At 44.2% G+C, this 19,901-nt stretch overlaps 1 protein-coding gene across 3 annotated transcripts in view; it reads left to right on the top strand.

Moving 5' to 3' along the window:
- Igf2bp3 (insulin like growth factor 2 mRNA binding protein 3) overlaps window positions 1-19,901 on the top strand; it is a 120,567-nt gene that overhangs the window by 83,363 nt on the left and 17,303 nt on the right. The window contains exons 6-10 of one of the 3 annotated variants that reach the window (XM_028790048.1): window positions 6,430-6,711; window positions 11,358-11,492; window positions 13,010-13,132; window positions 14,984-15,119; window positions 16,737-16,862. In XM_028790048.1, the coding sequence (XP_028645881.1) occupies window positions 6,430-6,711; window positions 11,358-11,492; window positions 13,010-13,132; window positions 14,984-15,119; window positions 16,737-16,862 (802 nt within the window). The remainder of the gene's footprint in view (window positions 1-6,429; window positions 6,712-11,357; window positions 11,493-13,009; window positions 13,133-14,983; window positions 15,120-16,736; window positions 16,863-19,901) is intronic. The other 2 variants (XM_028790046.1, XM_028790049.1) reach the window with 2 other exon arrangements.

Below are 19,901 nucleotides of genomic sequence, written 5' to 3'. Positions count from 1 at the left end.
CTGGACTCTGATTGCAAGTGTATACAAGTTCTTGGCCTTCTTTTGTGGGTCTGGGAATCAAGGTCAGGTGTTTGTGCTTCCACAGCAAGCACTTTACTGACTTGACTGAGCCCCCGATTTTGTTTTTCTTATAGTAACACTTTATTCACAAACACTTTAGTCTTGAAGCCTCTGTACGTAAGTCACTGTGTTTTGTCTGTAATTAAGATGCATCCATGCCATGGTGTTCCTAGGACTTTGGTAGTTGGTGCTCAATTTATTATCAACCTCTAATTCTTGATATGCCTTCCTGTTTCCTGCAACTGCCACTGAGTGCCACAGTTAGGAACAAAGGCTTATATGATTCCTAAGTATAAGACTTAGAAGGTCAAAATTCATAGCTACATCTAATGAGGTTTTACTTGCCAGTGGGGTCTTGTGTAGAGTACCAAGGCTATGCAGGACCTCTGTGTGGCATAGCTGACCGTTCTAGCTGTGGTGGTTTGAATATGCTTGGCCCATGGGAAGTGGCACTATTAGGAGGTATAACTTTGTTGGAGTAGGTGTGGCCTTGTTGGAGGAAGTATAGCTTTGTGGTGGTGGGCTTTGACGCTCTCCTCAGTGTGGAAGAGTCAGTCTCTCCTGGCTTCAGTCAAATCAAGATGCAGAACTCTTAGCTCCTTCTCTAGCACCATGTCTGCCTGGGTGTTGCCATGCTTCCTGCCATAATAATAATGGATTAAACCTCTAAAACTGTAAGCCAGTTACAATTAAATGTCTGCCTTTATAGGAGTTTCTTGGGTCATGGTGTCTCTTCACAGCAGTAAAACCTTAAGTCAAAACTTAAGACAGGTGCCAGGAACTGGGGTATTACTGTGATAGGCCTGACCATTTTTTGTTTCTTGGTTTGTTTGTTTTGTTTGTTTGGAGGAGTGTAGATTTTGAGATTTTGGATTTGGAAATCAATGGAATGTTTTAAGTGGGACTTAATGGGCCACCCTAGTAGAAATTGGAAGACATTGGTGCTTAGGTTGATTTGAACTCTGAAGATAATTTTTATGACGTTTTGATGAAAAATGTGGCTGAATTTTGCCCTCATCTGAAGAGTCTACCTGAGGCTAAGGTAAAGAGATTTCAACTAATTACATTGACAAATACGTCTCAGAAAAGCCCAGCACAGACTTTTCCCTCTGGTTTATTCTCATGAAGAACAATTTGATCAAGCATAGCAAGCTTAGAAAGAAAAAATACAAAATGTATGGTTCAAATATTAAAGGGTCACCAGAAAGTACAGTGGAGCTAAATCCTGTGTTCAAGGAGACACACAGATTAAGTGAGTGGTGACTTTGTGGCAAGATCCCACCCAGCTAAGCTTATTGGTCACATGGTTGTAGTTGAACAATGGATACTTATATTACTATGACCTGGTAATTACTTTCATCTGGACACAACGGGATATGATTGTATGTCAAATTGACATGGGTGACACAAGCTTTTGATCTGGATCTTGAGGTATAGTCACCATAAAGAGTTTAGGTTCAGCCGGTCGGTGGTGGCACACACCTTTAATCTCAGCACTTGGGAGGCAGAGGCAGGCAGATTTCTGAGTTTGAGGCCAGCCTGGTCTACAGAGTGAGTTCCAGAACAGCCAGGACAACACAGAGAAACCCTGTCTCGGAAAAAAAAAAAAGAGTTTAGGTTCAGGCATGGTGGTACATGCCTTTAATTTCAGGAGACAGAGGCAAGTAGACCTTTGAGTTCAAGGACAGCCTGGTACAGAGCAAGTTCCAGGTAAAGAAAGGCTTAAATTTAGGGGTGGTGGTACATGCCTTTAATCCCTGTATTCAGGAGACAGAGCCATGCAGATCTCTTGAGATCAAGGTCAATCTACAGAGCAAGTTCCAGGACAGCCAGGCTTAGGCAGTGAAGGAGTTGGAAAACAGAAAGTTGGTGATAATGTAGTAGAACAGGGAGAAGGGCATGTTCAAGCCCCAGCAAGCAGCAGAATTCAGCAGGTTTGGCCACATAGCTCTGGCTTTACAGTCAAGAATAGAAGGGACTACTGGGATAATTGATGCTGGTTAGCTGGAGCTAAGAAGTTAGTGGTGATTAAGAAGAGACCAGCATCACTGAGGTGAAATCTTCTGGGAAGTGTTTTCTGAGAGCACAAAGAAGCTGTGTTCCAGAGATAGCCAAGGTTGTACCTTGTGCTACAGATGGACTTGGTAATGTGTAAGAATCACCCAAGTGGCACTGTTAGGAGGTGTGGCCATGTTGGAGAAAGTGCATCACTGTGGGTGTGACCTTGGAAGCTCCACCCAGTAGGGGAAGAGTCATGGTGGGAAGAGTTGCTTGGGTCATGGTGTCTCTTCAAAGCAGTAAAACCCTAACTAAGACACTAGCTCAGGTCTTACCTCTTTTAATGAAACCACAGTTCTGTTGGATTAGGGCCCTACCTGGTCCCCTTGTATCCACTGTCCCCTAAGATTCCATCTGCAAATACCATGAGTTTTGATGGCAGTATCATGGTACAAAAAGAGAAGTGTATTTGTGATGTTCAAAGGTGGTTAAAAGTCATCATGTTAGCACATACCTCAGCAGTAGTATGAAAGTAAGAGGAGGAGACCTTGTGGGATCTTTCTGTGACATCTTTCTGTGGAAGAACATGTAGTTAGCAGGCACAAGATACTGGGTATAACTGCTAGCAAGACACTCTAGGGTAGCATGGGTACTTGTTAGTCAAGCTGGATGAGAGTACTAGTCAGCTGTCCATATTCTCTGTCATTCACATCACTGTGTGGGGAAGAATAACTCATGGGCTATCGTTTCTTTAGTCGTTCCTCCCTCTTTTTGGTCCTTAGGTCAAACTTCCTATTCTAGTGAGGCCTTTTTGTGTTATCCCAATAAACTTAATATAGTTAATTATTATAAACCAGAAAAACACATTTAATAATTTTAAAAGTTACACTTACTTATAATTGCCCTGTGAGTATGGGCTGTGTCTAGTTAGGGTCTTACTGCTGTGAACAGACACCATGACCAAGGCAACTCTTATAAGGACAACATTTAATTGGGGCTGGCTTACATCATCAAGCTGGGAGCATGGCAGCATTCAAACAGACATGGTTCAGGAAGAGCTGAGAGTTCTACATCTTCATCTGAAGGCTGCTAGAAGACTGGCTTCCAGGCAGCTAGGATGAGGGTCTTAAAGCCCACACCCACAGTGGCACACCTACTCCAACAAGGCCACACCTCCTAATAGTGCCACTCCTTGGGCCAAACATATTCAAACCACACAGGTTGTGCCTGTGTTTGTGTACAGATGTATGAGGGCACATATATGTTTGCTCATGTGTGGAAGTCAGGGTCTACACTATCCTCCGCTGAGATCAAGCCCTGTTCTTCTTTTTTGTGTCTACAAGTCACAAACACCTTGACCATTAAGCCATCTCACCAGCCCCTTCAGCATCTTCTGAATGATTTAGAATAGCAACAGAGCTATGGGAGTGCTGTTGAACAGTGGACGTAAGCAGCATATACGTTGGATGAGGTGCCCGAGTTCCATTGAATGATTATGACAGCTCTTCTCTCAGGTCTTACAGAAGGCTTAGTGAAAATACTACAGGTTTTTCTCATGCACTTAGCAGACCACCACCACCACATGTCAGAGCTAGGTATCAAACTGTGTGTACAGAAAGGTTTCAGCAGTTGGTTTAAAATCCGTAAACTAGGGAGCTTTAGCCAGTGCTTTGTAGCTAGGTGACTGCTGTACTCTCTTAAGTTCTGACCTCATTCGGAGCATGTGGTTTGAGGCGGAACTCAGCTTGTGTCAGTCATACACACAGCTGGGTGCACCTGGTGTAACTGCTGTCTTCTTGCCCCCCAGAGTCGCCTGTGCTTAGAACGTGGTTCCCTGACTATACCGGGTACCACAATTTTTATGCTTTCTCACTTCTTCCCTGGAAGAATCTCTTCCTTCAGAGGAACACTATTTAAAACATTGCAGTAGAATATACAAATTATGGTTTCTGCCAACTTGAGAGTTGTTTCTTGGGACATGTGTGTCTTTGTTTAGAGTGTTCTGGAATACACAGAAGTATCTGGCAACATATACTTTCCTCTGTTTATCCCCATGAGGAAGGATGTCTGTGTATCTCTCTCACTCTTTCTGTATCATTTCTGGCTTTATTCCATGGTAAGATCTACTAACTGCTAAAGACAGCAGTGCCCAGTTTCCTAATGAAGGGCAGATGGTGAATGGTCTCCTTTTTTATGTCTAAGAAGGGTTTGTGATTCCTTCATTTAGTTGAGATGTTTGGAAGAATCTTTCATGATTTCATCTGGCCTTCAGAATGGCTTTGAATTACTTTAATCTTTAAAATTGTTGAAAATTGCCGGGCAGTGGTGGCACACGCCTTTAATCCCAGCACTTGGGAGGGAGAGGCAGGCAGATTCCTGAGTTCGAGGCCAGCCTGGTCTACAGAGTGAGTTCCAGGACAGCCAGGGCTACACAGAGAAAACCTGTCTCGAAACCCCCCCCCAAAAAAAAAAAAAAACAAAAGTTGAAAATCCAATTTTGTAGCATAAATAGACATCTATTTATTAATAAAACGTCCCCATTTTCTCCTTTCAGATCTAATCTACATTTGCTTAAGAAGAAAGCAAAGACCAGTGTGTGAGGTCCTGTTACTGGGGCATTGGTGATAAGTCAGCCTCTGGTGTTTGTGTAAAGCATGCCCTCTGACAGAAAATCATGTGGAAGTCACCCCCCACCTAGTATATTTGAAAACAAGTCAGCCACAGAGCACTGCACATCACAGCCACAACCAGACTTCAGCAGGGGCTGAGAGTACTTGCTCCCACATTTGTGAAACAGGCAGAGGAGCTGAGACATTTGCAGAGATGCTGTACTTAGCAACCTGAGAAAAGTGACAGAGCACCTTGGCCCTGCTGTACTTTGGAACTCCAGCTTTTGACAATGGTTCATTTGTGTGCCAGGGGATGTAGGACAAGGTAGAAATAAGGGGAAAACCTAGAATTCTGTCTGAAGACAGCAGCATGAGCTTTCGTGGTGGCCTGCCTGGGCCTCCCGTCCCATTCTCAGACCCATGTAGTGTAGTGCTAAGGACACCTTGTATCCTCTTCTTTCCGTTTAAGAATTGAAAAGTAGATGTTCAAGTAAGAAAACAAACTAAGACAGAAATGGCATGCATGGAGCTGCTAGAGAAAGTGTTTGATGCTCTTATCTTTACCTGCAGGAGCTGAGTGGTAGCTCCCACAGAATCTGACCAGGAAAGTGGGAGAGCCTCCTCGCCCCCATTTTGTTTTGCTCCAGGGAGTTAGGAAGGTGTGGGTGCCTTAAGAGCTAGAGGATTTGAACCCTTGAAATCTTGGCTCTATACACGGCAGCAGTCAGTCAGCTTCCCTGTCTGAGTGTGGAAGGGAGACTGACTATGTTACATTGAAACAAGAGCAGAGACGGCACAGGATACTTAGTGTATATACTTACATAGAGACTCAGCATTGCTCTGTATTCATGGTAGAAAATGAGGAATTACTGAAGCGGGGCCCTGACAGGTTTCCTGTGGTACTGGCATGTCCTAATTCTTGGTTTGGAGGGACTGTGGGATGACTCGGCAGGTAAAGATCCTTGCCTGCCGACAATGCAGCCTGACAGCCTAACTTTGATCCTCACAACTCACAAAGAGAGGGAGGGAGGGAGGGAGGACTGACCCTACAGAGTCCTTCTCTGACCATCACTTATACCCTGCACACCTCCACCAGCAATACATTTAATTTAAACCCCCTGGCATGTGTGCTGAAATTGTGTGCCATCTTGTATAAATGTTACGATAAAGCTGAAAATGTGGGCAAAGCCTCAAGTTCTCACCATGCAGATACAAAGGATACCAGGTGGATGACGGGAAGAGGAGCTTCCCTCTTCCCTTTCTTCCAGCTGCCGTCTCCCCCTCCCTGAGATCAGATCAAAACTCCACCCCAGATGAGGGAACTGCTGGTGTTTTCCTGAGCGTGGCTCAGCATGAAATTTTACTGAGTATACAGCCAGTGAGTGCCCTGTAGCTGTAGGGATGTTTGTTCAGTGATTTCTTTAAGGCCCTTGCTTGGGATAAGGGCTAAGTTACTTTGGAGCTGCGGGCTCCTTTCCTCAGGGGGTATTTCCAAGCTATTACTTCTTGATTTAACCAAATCAGGAGTTTACCATGATTTTTTTGTTTTGGTTTCTCACTGGGAGATTAAAATTGTGTGCCTTTGAAACCTGCTGGCCTTCCCTAGGCATAGACTTTAAAGAAGAGTGTGGGTAAGATTTGTCCTGTACAGTGACTGTATTCATCAGCTTTGGGACTGATGGTTCTTAATGGGGGAGCTGTATTCTGCTGTGTACAGGTTACCATGTAACCTTCCCAACCTCTGCTTCTTGTAACTTTTCAGAGCCTTAGACAAATTGAATGGATTCCAGTTAGAGAACTTCACCTTGAAGGTTGCTTACATCCCAGATGAAACTGCTGCCCAGCAAAATCCCTCCCCTCAGCTCCGAGGGCGCCGGGGGCCAGGGCAGCGGGGCTCATCCAGGCAGGCGTCTCCAGGATCAGTGTCCAAGCAGAAACCCTGTGACCTGCCTCTGCGCCTGCTGGTTCCCACCCAGTTTGTTGGAGCCATTATAGGAAAAGAAGGTGCCACCATTCGCAACATCACGAAGCAGACCCAGTCTAAGTGAGTATGTGGGAATGGGTGGCCATCTGTCTTCCCCTTTGTGTTCAGTATCTGTGTGAGACAGGGCTAGGAGCTCTCATCCACAGTGCCTGGGACTGTGGCTAGGGAAGCCTTGTCATCTGGTCATACATTGTCGGTTGCATAAAACCTCAAAGAAAGCCTCATTTTCTCACAGGAATGGAAAGCAAGCAGTACCTGATGCTACAGTGATAGGAACGGCCCAGGGGACTATAGGGCTGTGTGTATAGGTCATTCTCTGCCACTTGTCCCCCCTGCCAGACTTCGGTCCTCTACCTGTCTTTCCTCAGTGTCAGTATGGATGACATGGTACATACCTGTCTCAGGAGGAGGGAGCAGGAGGATCAGGAGTTCCTGAACATTTTCTTATCTATGTAATGAATTTGAAGATAGCTGGGGCTATATGAAACAAACATAACCAAATAAGGCTGGCAAGTTAGCTCAGCACATCAAAGCCCTTACCACCACCTGCAGTCCATCCCTGCATCCTGAGATGGAAGGAGAGACAGGCTCCTGAAAGTTGTCCTCTGACTTTTCAGAAAATGTTTTACATTTATTTATTTACGTGTGCACGCGTGTGTGTGTGTTTGTGTGTGTGTGTGCCTATAGTAGCCAGAAGAGAGCATTAGGTCCCTTAGAACCAGAGTTGTAGGTTGTGTGAGCTTCTTGTTGTGAGTCCTGGAGATTAAACTCAGTTCCTCTGCATGAGCAGTGTTTTTAACTGCTAAGCAATCTTTCCAGCCCAACGGACCTCTTTCCATGTGCATCCAGACATGCCCACTCACACATACACACACACACACACACATACACACACACACATACATACACACATACACACACACACATACACACACACATACACACACACACGCATACACACACACACACACACACACACACACACACACACGTGAAGAAAAAGGTTCCATCCTCCAGTCTAAATTTGTCCTGTGATTAAGCTGAACTTAGAATGGCTTTTTCTTGAGGATGTTTGATAATGTTATTTGTCAGGCTTTAAGGGATCAGAAAATCATGACCAAATATCAGAGCTCACTTGGGTAGAGGCAGGCGGGAACTAATGTCATTTTTCACTACAGCCCGAGTGTACAGGGCCACCGCCTGATACACAAGAAGCCACTACATTTTCAAATGATCAAAATGGCTGTGCACGAACTATGTGTGAAACCCATTGCCCAAATCTAAGGCCCTGTCTCAGATCGCAAGTTCCGTCGTGTTACAGGTCACTTGTTTTACCCTGCAAACCACGCTTCGTGCCGTCTATGGATATTTTGATTCAAAGAAGCTGATAAACTCTGCCTCTACTTCTACCTTCGTAGAGTGCTACATGACAGACACATTGCTGGCCCTGTTCAGCCATGCTCCCTGAAGAACTGAAGCATTCTCTAGGAAGGAAGTTAATGGGGGAAGGGGTTGTATGCAGCAGACAACACCTTCTTCAGCTTGACCCATCTACAGAAATGACTAGATGATTTTAGTTTTTAAACTTAGTAAGAATAAGAGTTTCATGTAATTAGAGAAATTAAGCATGGTCTTTTTCGGAAAATAGCACCATGGTGTTGTACCTTATGCCTGAGTGTGTTCCATGGGCCTCAGAGAGACATCCATATTCATCACGGCGTCCTGCCTGAAGCCAACTGGAAGGCTCATTTTCATGCAGAACCTAAAAGAATTATATCTAGTGATGGTTGCATGTTTACTCAACCTGCTGGGACATCCTGTCCTGCTCATCCCTGCTTTGAAGCAAGAGACACTAGGTGTTGGATAACTATGTGCAAAATTAATGATTCCAAATTCATAATTAGTGGGTGGGGAGAACAACTGAACTATTTATTGTCTAGGTCGAAGCCTCTTAAATTTTCCGTGTGACCCCAATTTACCTAAGAAAATCCTTCAGAAACTGGTCTGTGGTTCAAATCAAGCGTTTACTGATAATAAAGCCTTAAAAATGTATTTAAAAGCATTTCTTTGGTATTCACGTGATTTTGCCATCAGTTAAAGATGGAAGCTGATTTTGCACAGTAATGAGATAGATGCATTGTTTGTTGTCTCGTAGAGGACGAGACACTGGCCGAGTAGTTACCCTGGAGGCCGCGGAGCAGCTGCTCCACATAAACACGCAGGACACAACGGCGGCACAAGTGCATTTAGGCCCTTCCTGAAGTTGTTGGAAAGTCTGTCCCAATCCCAAGCCAAAATCATTTAATGATTTTTTTTTAATGAAACTCGAATCAGCAACTCAAATACCAATATCTAAAATCAAATATTTTTACACAGTGCAATCCAGAACATGCCAATTTGATGTATGTTGAGAAATGATGGTAAGAAAGTGTCAGAAGTCTTTGTTTCTCTCAAGTAAGCCATTATGTTTCCCTAAGAACAGAGTACTTTAGGTGTACAGTAAGAACGGTGGTTCTGCACATAACCCTGCATCTGAGATGTTGAAGGCAGTGTTCTTGATGTAAAGGAAATACATACAGGGTGTGGTTCAAAGAGTGCATATTGTCTGTTCAGAACGAAGTGCTTCCAGAAACATTTGATTCATACCACTTGAGATTGGGAAATGAATTTTGGTCACCTCCTGTTCAGAAACTTTTTCTATTGCAAACATTTTCACAGCCCTCACATTTAGTAATGGGACCCATGTGAGGTTGTGACCCACAGTGTAAGAAGCTGGGGCGTGGATCAGCTTTCCTAGCTTTCATCTGAAAGTGTAGAGTGACTTGCCCCCTTCCATCCCTTGCCTTTGGGAACTTAGTCCATGGTTGCTTTTTGGTGTAGCAGCTTTAGTTCCTTCCAGACTGCTAATGAGATCTGTCAGATAAAGGAGCTTTCAGTTGAACTTAAGGTAGGCAGATGGGGCAAAGCAGAAGGGAGTGGTTTTTGTCATATCTGATGATTTGGTTGCTGAGCTGTGCCGGTGGATTTAATTAATTCTTGCCGTTGTAACTAATCATTACCAGAACCTGTGTTTCTGGAATAGTCCCAGGGGAGGGTGCTGATCACCAGAGCAACATTCCCCTCTCAGGATCAGAGTTTTATAGCCCTCAGCCCAGTAAAGGGGTGGAAATATACACCAAAGGAGGGGCCATGAGCATGTTAGAGGACAGCCACATGGCTGACAGTGATTAGGTTGTAAAGCTGGTTAGGAAGATGGGATTGGCTCTGTTATCTAAGACACACTTCAAAATATTTTATTCTCATAGCACTTATTTGTCTCATTTCTATATTAAGTCACAGGCTTTAATTCTGAGACAAATTCTAATAAAATGAAAGGCAAGCTTCATTTTATTGGCTTGTTGAAGTAGGTGTTCTCATGGTAGTGAGTCCTTAAGAGAGGAGGAAACTCAAGGACCACCCAGCAGTTTTGCTTACATGTTCCTAAAACATACACTTAGAGGTAATTATTGTTCTTACAACAGTAAACTTAATTCATGGTTAATTAAAATTGTACAAATGCACAAAATTTTAAAAGAATGAATTAGATTCTTGTCACCTCAGTCATTAAGTTTTGGGCTTTGTATCTTTATATAGGACTTCTTACATGCATCTGTCTGTCAACTTGGAACTTTAAAAATGATACATGTTATTTTCACTTAAGATCAAAGACTTCTTACTGTGTTATACAGTCTGCAGCTACTTTTTACAGAACCCTGTAAACAAATGCTGGCTCAGTAAGGTCTGCCATAGGGTGACTGGCGAACATTCTGTGTCTGACAGGGGACCAACCTGGGTGTGGGATTCTGGCTGTGGCTCTCTTGACATGCATAGTTCTCTGCATCTCAGGCTCTTGACACTACATGACGGCTCTGAGCATATAAAGGGAAGCTTTAAGCACACACAGCGTAGGCAGAATGAAAAGATGGCCATGCTTGGTTGGAATTGAAGTTTGTCTGAAGTTTGGTGTTGCTTAGTGTATTAGTTACATGTCTGGTTGCTGTGATAATACAAGTTTAAGGCAGGAAAGGCTTTTACTGACTCAGGTTCGAGGGAAGACAGCCATCTTCGTAGTGACAGAGTAGAGCAGGAGGCATTTGGTCACATTGCAGCATCGTAGTCAGGTATCGGGAAGGATGAAGGCTCCTATTCGTACTGCTATCTATCTCCTTTCTATACAGTCCAGACTCCCAGACCATAACATGGTGTTGCCCCATTTATAGTGTGCTTTCTCCAATAGAAACTCTCAAACGTGCTTGAAAATTTGTTACCATGGTGACTGTAAGCCCCATCAAGATGACAATCAATATTACCCACCATAACAAGAATGCACAAAACTTCCCAGGTTTGCATGAGCTGGGCGTGGTGGTGAATGCCTGTGGTCTTAGCACTCTGCCTGCAGAAGAGGGAGAACTGGAGGTCAAGGTCCTTTCCACTCTGTAGGAAGTTTAAGGCAGCCCAGATACCTTGGACCTTGTCTTAAAATATATCCCCCACCCTATCTGTAATGCACTGGTGCTGACAGCTGACCATGAGTTTCTGCTTTTTATTAAAGTGGGTCTTCCTTGGTTCTCCTATTAGTCCTGGGGCTTGCAGTTGGTAATTGAAGACTCCTTGTGGTGAATACACACTGACTGTTCTCATTTTCCTCTCCTCATGCCTGCTATCAGAATCGATGTCCATCGTAAGGAGAATACAGGGGCCGCGGAGAAGTCCATTACTATCCTCTCTACCCCTGAAGGCACCTCTGCAGCTTGTAAGTCTATTCTGGAGATTATGCATAAGGAAGCGCAAGATATAAAATTGTGAGTAACGAGGTCTAGCCTGTGAAGAGGGTTCTTTCTTTGTTGCAGATTTCTCTGACACAGTCTTTGGGAATTGCTAAGCAGCAGAGGGGAATGCTATCCTGATGAGATAGTGTTTGTTACTATTGACTTGGTATGAAACGTTAAGTCTTATAGAAACTGACATACTCCACTTTCATTCATACTTGATGTGGAACAAGCAGCTGTAAAGGGGAAGAGACACACAGCTAGAAGAAGGCGGCTAAGGCATGTAGCCTACTGAGGGCCCAGAAGTCATTTGGGCTTCACCCCAGACAGGCCCCAGGTCTTTACTGGCAAACCTTGTGCATTCTGTTTTTGTCTGTAGCCAGCCCCACCATGCACAGTGGGGCATGGGGGTGTGAAAGCCTAACCCTGTACTAGATGCAACTGGAGGGTGATCTGGGGGATCAGTTTAGAGCTGAGTGTCTCTGCCATCACCAAGTCAGGTTGGGTTCTCTGCCGCTTTGATGTACTGAACAGAGCAAGGAAGGCTCAAGGAGGTAGCCTAGGACCTCATTGCTTTTATTTACTTTGTAAAGTCCACTGTATGTGTGCATTAGTGATAGGTGTTTGTGGGTATAATAGTGTTTTTAGTATAGAAAAAATAAAGGGAAAGCCCACTGCCATGGAGTTCCTTGTAGCATTTGAAAAGCTGGATATGTAACGTGGAAATTCCGAAAGGGTGCTGGGAAAGAAGTCCAGTGGGTAAGGTGTCTGCTGCGTAAGCTTGAGGACCTGAACTTGGGTCCCTAGACCCATGGCAAAGCTGGCTGTGCTAGTGGCTTTTGTGTATCTCTGGCTTTGAGGAAGTAGAGACAACAGGTCCTGGGAGTTCTCTGGCCAGCCTGTCGAGCCAATCAGTGAGCTCCTGGTTCAGTGAGAGCCACTGTCTCAAAAGATAAGGTAGTGAGCGATAGAGGCAGATACACCTCTGGCCAACACATATGCACTCATGGGTGAGTACACCTACATGGATGTGTATACACACTCATACCACCTAATCACGGAAAGAGAAAAGGGAAGCAGGGCTCCCCAAAGGCACAGAATACAGAGAGCAGGCTCCATGTCTGCTCTTTGCTTTCCCCATGAGGGGCCACTGCTGAGTTTTTAGAACGTGGTTATCTCAGCTGTGTGGCTTCAGGGTCATCTTGGCATTGCACTTTTATACTGTGTTTTTTATTTTTATGCAGTATTTTGATTTATACAGTGTGTTCCACTTTGACTAAGAGAATCTATCACTGAGAGTAGATATTACCTGATGTGATTAAAAGAAAAACTGTCTTAAAGATGAGTTCCTATGTAAATAACCTGCTATTTCTTACCCTCTGACCTGCATGAGTTGCTGGAATGTAGGTTAATTGCCAGCTCACTTTAAACTGGAGCCAGTGTGAGATTTCTCATTCTGCAGCCAGGGAGGAAATGTTTAACAAAAGAACATTGTCTTTGTATCCAGTGGTTCACTTTCCCTGACTTTATGACCATTTTTCTGTTTACAGCACAGAGGAGATCCCCTTGAAGATCTTAGCTCACAATAACTTTGTAGGCCGTCTCATTGGTAAAGAAGGAAGAAACCTGAAAAAAATTGAGCAAGACACGGACACTAAAATCACAATATCTCCGTAAGTGCCATCTTGTGTGTGAATCAGGGTCTTCCATATCCTGTTTTTAAGCCGTGTGTTTTGTTCACAGCTCCCTGCTTACAGATGCTTCTGCTCTGCTGTTAGGCCTGCTGCCTGCCCTGTTTCTAACCATCCTGAAAGTATTTTGTGTTCTCCCAGGGGTGGCAGGCATTTTAATCCTCAACATTCATATTTTCCAGCCAGTCTTCATGGTATTGTTGGCATTTATTTCCCAAGTTGCAATTTTAACCTAATTTATTTTATTTTGCTGTATTACAAATTATGCCACCATTTGACAGCTTAAGACAATAGTCAATATGTATTTCATGGCTTGTTTATGAGGGTCAGTGGCTCAGGACCTCAGCATGGGGCCTGGCCACAGGGCTGCTCTTGAACAGGAGAGGGAGCAAGCCAAGGGAGAGAAGGTGCTGGAAGCTGCGATGTCTTATGATGGAACCTCAGAATTCATCATATGATCTACACAAGTCAGCCCTTTTCCATGTGTGTAGAGACTGCAGATTTCTTTGTGGGAGGCATAATTTTTGAGGTGTGCTATCACACGTGGGTACATGCCTACTGTGAAAATAAGGAAAAGTTTCTTTTTTTCTGGGGTGATAATCCTTGGTTTCTGTCATAGCTGCCGAGAAGGTAGAAATGGCAGATGAGCTGTAAACGGATGATAACGTTACAACACACAGTGCTTGACAGGAATGGCTCGACAGTAGAGGCTTGACTCACACACTTACATAGTCTAAGGAAACTTAGACTGTTACAGTGCACTCATGCCTTCATTACATGATTTACATTTTAAACACATATGAGGAGAAGAATAGTAGCCCATCCTTCTGGTTCGAGGTTAGTCTCCACCATGTTCCTAGCAGTGAAAATGGGTGTTTAACTCTGAGAACATATGTGATAGTCACCCCCACACCCCTATTCTTTGAGTCTAGGTACATAGTCCCCTTCCTGTGGTAAAAGTTGCTTTTCCTCTCAAGGCTGCTGACTACTGCAGGCTTAGATGTACACAGATACAACTTCTCATGGCTTTGGATCTTGAGTACGACCTGAGCTGAGCAAAGACCTTCCTTCCTTTCTTTCTTTCTTTCTTTTTAGATTTATTTATTTTCCGTATGTGAGTACAGTGTTGCTCTCTTCACACCCCAGAAGAGGACATCAGATCTCACTAAAGATGGTTGTGAGCCACCATGTAGTTGCTGGGAATTGAACTCAGGACCTCTGGAAGGGCAGACGGTGCTCTTAACCACTGAGCCATCTCTCCAGCCCGAGCAAAGACTTTCTTAATGTTGTTGTTTGTTGAGAGGTTTAAGTGGGGTCAACATAGACCATTTAAAAATGTAGTCAAGATGGCTTGATCTATGTTACTTCCTTTAGCCAGCCTTAATCTAAATTCTGAGAATATTGGAGAAAATTGAGCACACTCACACAGATGCTGATCTGCCTTTGGGGAGAGCTTTGCTGCATTCACCTGCTTATTTCAGAAAACACAATTGTCAGCTGCTTCAGACTAAGATCAACCTGTAAAGCTTGGTTGCCTCCTGGTAGCACCAAACATCCTTTTGCTCAGTCCGCCTCAGTTCACTGTCGGTGGTGGAATGAAGGGCTCAAGAAGTGTGCCAGGTTTAAAACCTGGACATGATGAAGCCATGCACTCATCAGTACTGTTGAGAGAGTGGGAGGGAAGCCATTACAAGATCCAATTTGGGTCTTTGTGCTTGATCCTGAACTTTCTCATGATGCTGGGCCAGCCATTGGGTTTCAGTTGCCATGTGGGGCTGAATGACTGTCACCTGTCTCCTCCTGACATTCTTGTTTTTACTCTCCTGCCCACAGATTGCAGGAACTGACGCTGTACAATCCGGAGCGCACCATTACAGTTAAAGGCAATGTTGAGACATGTGCCAAGGCTGAGGAGGAAATAATGAAGAAGATCAGGGAGTCTTACGAAAATGACATCGCTTCCATGAATGTGAGCTCTGGTGTGGGGATGCCACTGTCCTGATGCAGGGTTAGAACTGTCTTTTGCTAGAACTGTTTCAGTGGCCCCAGTGCTTCAAGTGTTCTGAGTGAGTAGTCAGCATCATCCCCGGTCCCTGGGATGGCACACGAACGTTCGCATTGGGCTTGGCTGTCAGTGGTTACTAACAAATAAGGTAGCGTTTGCACCCTGGCTTCTTGAAACACAAGGGATGATTAATCCCTGGCCACCAAAGGTTATCACCTCCTTTCCTGTGTTAATTTGAGGATGTGAGCATTAGAGGCAGGTGAACCAGGTTTTATTTCCTGCCAACAGTTTGTGAGCTGCAGCTTTCTTCTCTGTATCGGATAGCTGGTATCTCCTATTTTACACGCTCTTTGAGATTACAAATACCATGTATGCAAACTTACTATTAGAAAACACAGGTTTAAGTGCCCATACGGAGCGAGACCAGCAACTGGGAAGGCTGAGGTGGATAGATTGCAAGATCCAGTCCATTCTGAGAATTTAGAAGGTCCATGTCTTGACTATAGTACAGGTTTAGCGTAGCATCTGTGCTAGAATGCTTGCCCTGCGTGCCTCAGCCCCTACACTGTAGAGTAAGAAAGCAGAAGCACAGGTTTAAATACTGCTGTGTTACCCATAGAAACCTGGGAGATTGAGAATTTCATATGGCAAATGTGGCGAAGGCTTTAATAGCAAACTCCTGCCACTATTTAATGGTCAGAATGGTGGCAGCAGTGGAAGCCCACTGGGTAAAAGGTGCTCGTTAAATGTAAGTGAGCGATCTTCAGTTGGGCCTGTCGTATGACACAATAACCTAAGAAGGGTACAGCTATACAAGCAACCAAAGCATCTATACACATACATTTAAAAAATGAATACACCGCCGGGCGGTGGTGACGCACGCCTTTAATCCCAGCACTTGGGAGGCAGAGGCAGGTGGATTTCTGAGTTCGAGAGTTCGAGGCTAGCCTGGTCTACAGAGTGAGTTCCAGGACAGCCAGGGCTACACAGAGAAACCCTGTCTCAAAAAAACCAAAAAAAAAAAAAAAAAAAAAAAAAATGAATACACCAACTCAGTATCCCCTCCGTGGCTCCTGTATCCTCCCTCTCAAAGGTGTACTTAGTGTGTAGACTGGACCTGATTTTTGAAGGATTCAGATAGAGGCAAGGAATGAAGATCGTCTCGCAGCACTTGTTCTGAGTACCTGCTGTGGTTTCAGCAAGTGCAGCTCACTCGGTCCTCCTTTGGGAGAGCAGGGCTCTGAGGCTGTTTATGGAAGACCAGCGTGTGCAGAGCACCTTCTGTCTTAGTGTTCCGAGCTGGTGGAGGAGGGACAGATCATGCTACCTTTGCAGGCCTTTGAGACTCCTCAGTGCAATGCAAACCGGCCCTCAAATTTAACAGTGCCAGAGGTGTCAGCACTACCTATAGTTCTGTGGAATACCTACTGTGTTTAAAAAAAAAAAAAAAAAAAAAAACAGTCTTAGTGTGGTATTTTTTTTTCTTTATTAGACAAAAGGTCATAATCTGAATTCCAACATTTATAAATACTCCCTTGATTGTTTTGGAAGAAAATTAAAGATCCTCTTCTACCATTGCAGCTTCAAGCACATTTAATCCCTGGATTAAATCTGAATGCCTTGGGTCTGTTCCCACCTACTTCAGGGATGCCACCTCCCACCTCAGGGCCCCCTTCAACCATGACTCCTCCCTACCCACAGTTTGAGGTAAGTCCTTTGGCCCTTGTCGCCACACTTAAGTAGCACTGCAGTCTGAGCTAAGTGGTAAAATGTTCGTGCCAAACTCTGTGTTGAGTGATCTGTCACTCATCAATGGAAACTTTTAATTTGATCCCCAAATAATAAGCATGAGTTGTTTTGAAGTATTTGGGGGTGGTAGAGTTATGCAAATATGTCATTTCAATAAAAAATTAGTTTTGGTGGATTTGTTTTGTTGGTTTGTCTTTGGTGCAGTACTCTGGGTCAAGGCTGATTGTTGAAGCAAAGCGGTTTTTAGGAGATTTCCATGCTATACACAGTGTGCACACTTGTAAGCCCAGCACTCCTGCTGAGACAGGAGAATTGCGAGGTTGAGGTAATATGACTTCCACAGCAAGACTTTGTCTCAAAGACAAATTTTTCTTTTGTTTTTATCACCTAGAAGCTAACTGCTTTAGAAGGCCGGGATAGGCTATGCTTGTTTTTCATTGGGTGTTGTGTGTTCCTGGTCAGTGAACAAGGGAGTTTACTTCACAGTTCTACTGTGTTCATGTATAGCACATGGAATCGCTTGGCTTCTGTAGAGATTATAGAACATGTGTTTATTTATTGACACAGGACTTTTTAAAAAATTCATTTTCTGTGCATGGGTGTTTGCTCACATGTCCGTGTGTCTGTACCACATGTGCCTGGTACTAACAGATGTCAGAAAAGGGGATTGGAGCTCCTAGAGCCGTAGTTATGAATGGCCATTTGGGTGCCAGGAATTGAACCCAGGTCCATAGCAAGAACAATTGCTTTTAACCATTGAGCCTTCTTTCCAGCTCTGGCACAGGGATTTATTTGTTTAGACAAAGTCCTTCTATGTAGCCCAGGCTGACCTCGTAGTCGCTGTCTTCCTACCCTGCTTCCCCAGTGTTGTAAGCCATCATGCTTTTTGTAAATCTTATTTTGATATCCAGTTTTTGATAATAGCTCTGCAGTCCAAAAGACATCTATCCAGCAAGTAGAGTATCATTCAGTTTGCATCATTAGTCATCAATATTCTAGGGTCATTCATGACTGATTTCTTCATTTGTTTGACTGTCTTAATGCAGCTACCATGCACCTTAAAAGATGTTCAAGTGTTACATTTTGAGAATTTAATCGTGCCTCTACCTAGAGTGAAGTAAAATGACATTGGTAGTTTTCAGGAACACTAGATTCCTAGCCTGTCAGCACTGTACCATTTCAAAAGTAAGAATTTCCTTTTCTGTCCCGGAACCTGGTGTACATTTGTTCTTTTACCATGAGCAAGGCCATGGGGAGCAAGGCAATCAACAGTATTCTTCTATGCTCTCTGCTTCCATTCCTGCCTCTAGGCTTCTGCCTTAAATCTTGTATCTTTCTCTGCACCTCCCCTGCGATTGTCTAGTTATTTAAGCTTGGAAACTATGTAACATACTGAGGATGGCAATCACAATGGGAAATTATGTAACATACTGAGGATGGCAATCACAATGGGAAACTATGTAACGTACTGAGGATGGCTCTCACAATGTAACTAAATAAGCACCTGGAAGTTATAGTGTGTATGATATCTTCAGCTGCTTGTGGGGGTGGGGCAAACTAAAGAAGGGAGGACTGTTTAAGCTGTTCACATCACCCTGGGCAACCAGGAGAGCCTGTGTCTCCAGCACAGTGTACACAGATTGTCAACTGAATATCAAGTATGAATGGATTCATTATACATCATGTGAAGCCTTCAGCTCAGATCTGGGTACTATGTAGGAGCTGGCAGGTTTGTGCCTGATGGTGACAGTCTTGGGGAAAAAAGATTGGAGTCCGACCTAGCTTTGCTGTGAATTTGTGCCACTGAAGGTGAGGCTCCTCATTACCCTTGGGTCTGTGTTCACAATGAAAAAACCTATAATCTCAGCCTCCAGTGGCTGGGGCATGAATACTGCTGTGAATTCTAGGTCAGGTTGGACTACTTGGTGGTGGGACCAGGCAAGCTTGGGCTGCAGAGTAAGACCTCAACTTGAAAGCAAGGGGATAGAGACCTGTATTGAGGCTAGCACTTAGGAAACAGAGTCAGGTGGGTATCTTGAGTTCAAGGCCAGTCAGGTCTACATAGTGAATTCCAGGAGAGTCAGAGCTAAATACAGATTCTATCTCCATGTTCCCCCAGAAAGCAAAGTTTAAAACTACTTTAAACTATGTGTAATTTACTTATTTTCTTAATTTTCTTTAGAATTGCCAATAGAACAAGGTATTTCATGAGGTATATTTAGATTGAGAGGTAGTGGAGAATGCTAGTACAGGTAAAGTCAAGGCTACAAACACTCTCGCTACAGGAAAGAAGTATGGCTTAGTTTCTGCTTTTTATATCCTGATGGTGATGTCTTTAATGAACATTGGTTTTAGGGGCCTGGAGAGATGGTTAAGGGTACTGGCTGCTTTTCTAAAGGATCCAGGTTGAATTCCCAGGTGATGACTGCCAGTAACTTCAGTCCCAGAAGACCTGACATCTTCTGACCTCCACAGGCATGCGCGTATGCGCGTGTGCGCACACACGCACACACCCTTATTAATAATAATAAACAAACAAACAAACATTGTTTTTTATCAGTCCTGTGGAAGTTAGCAGGGACTTTAAACTGGGTCTTAGGGTGAAGGCCCTCTTGCCTTTTTATGCTCCTTGTGTCTCCAGCCCTCCTTTCTGTACATGCCCCATTTTGCTCACCCCTACCTGATGCCTTTCTCATCCACTCACTGAAGTCTTCTGTGGGGTTCAGCAGTACTGTCTCCCTGCCTGAGGGGAAACTAGCTTCTCTGTGACTAGAATTCCCCCAGGTTAGCTGATTAGAATCCCCTGGGAAGAGCCCTGCCCAGCTTCCTTTTGAAAGCTCCCTGGGTGAGACTGGCAGTAGCGGCCACCCTGTGTCCCACTTTCCTGAATCAAACCTCAGTGGGAGAGGGTAGAGTTTGGGAGTGTGGTTTTGTAAATGTTGACAGAAGGTTCCTTCCTTCCTTCCTTCCTTCCTTCCTTCCTTCCTTCCTTCCTTC

Source organism: Grammomys surdaster, unplaced genomic scaffold, assembly GCF_004785775.1.
Source record: "Grammomys surdaster isolate TR1022 unplaced genomic scaffold, NIH_TR_1.0 125861, whole genome shotgun sequence".
NCBI classification, from domain to species: domain Eukaryota; kingdom Metazoa; phylum Chordata; class Mammalia; order Rodentia; family Muridae; genus Grammomys; species Grammomys surdaster.
The sequence above is the reverse complement of the archived record's forward strand: the minus strand, read 5'-3'. Positions and strand labels throughout refer to the sequence as shown.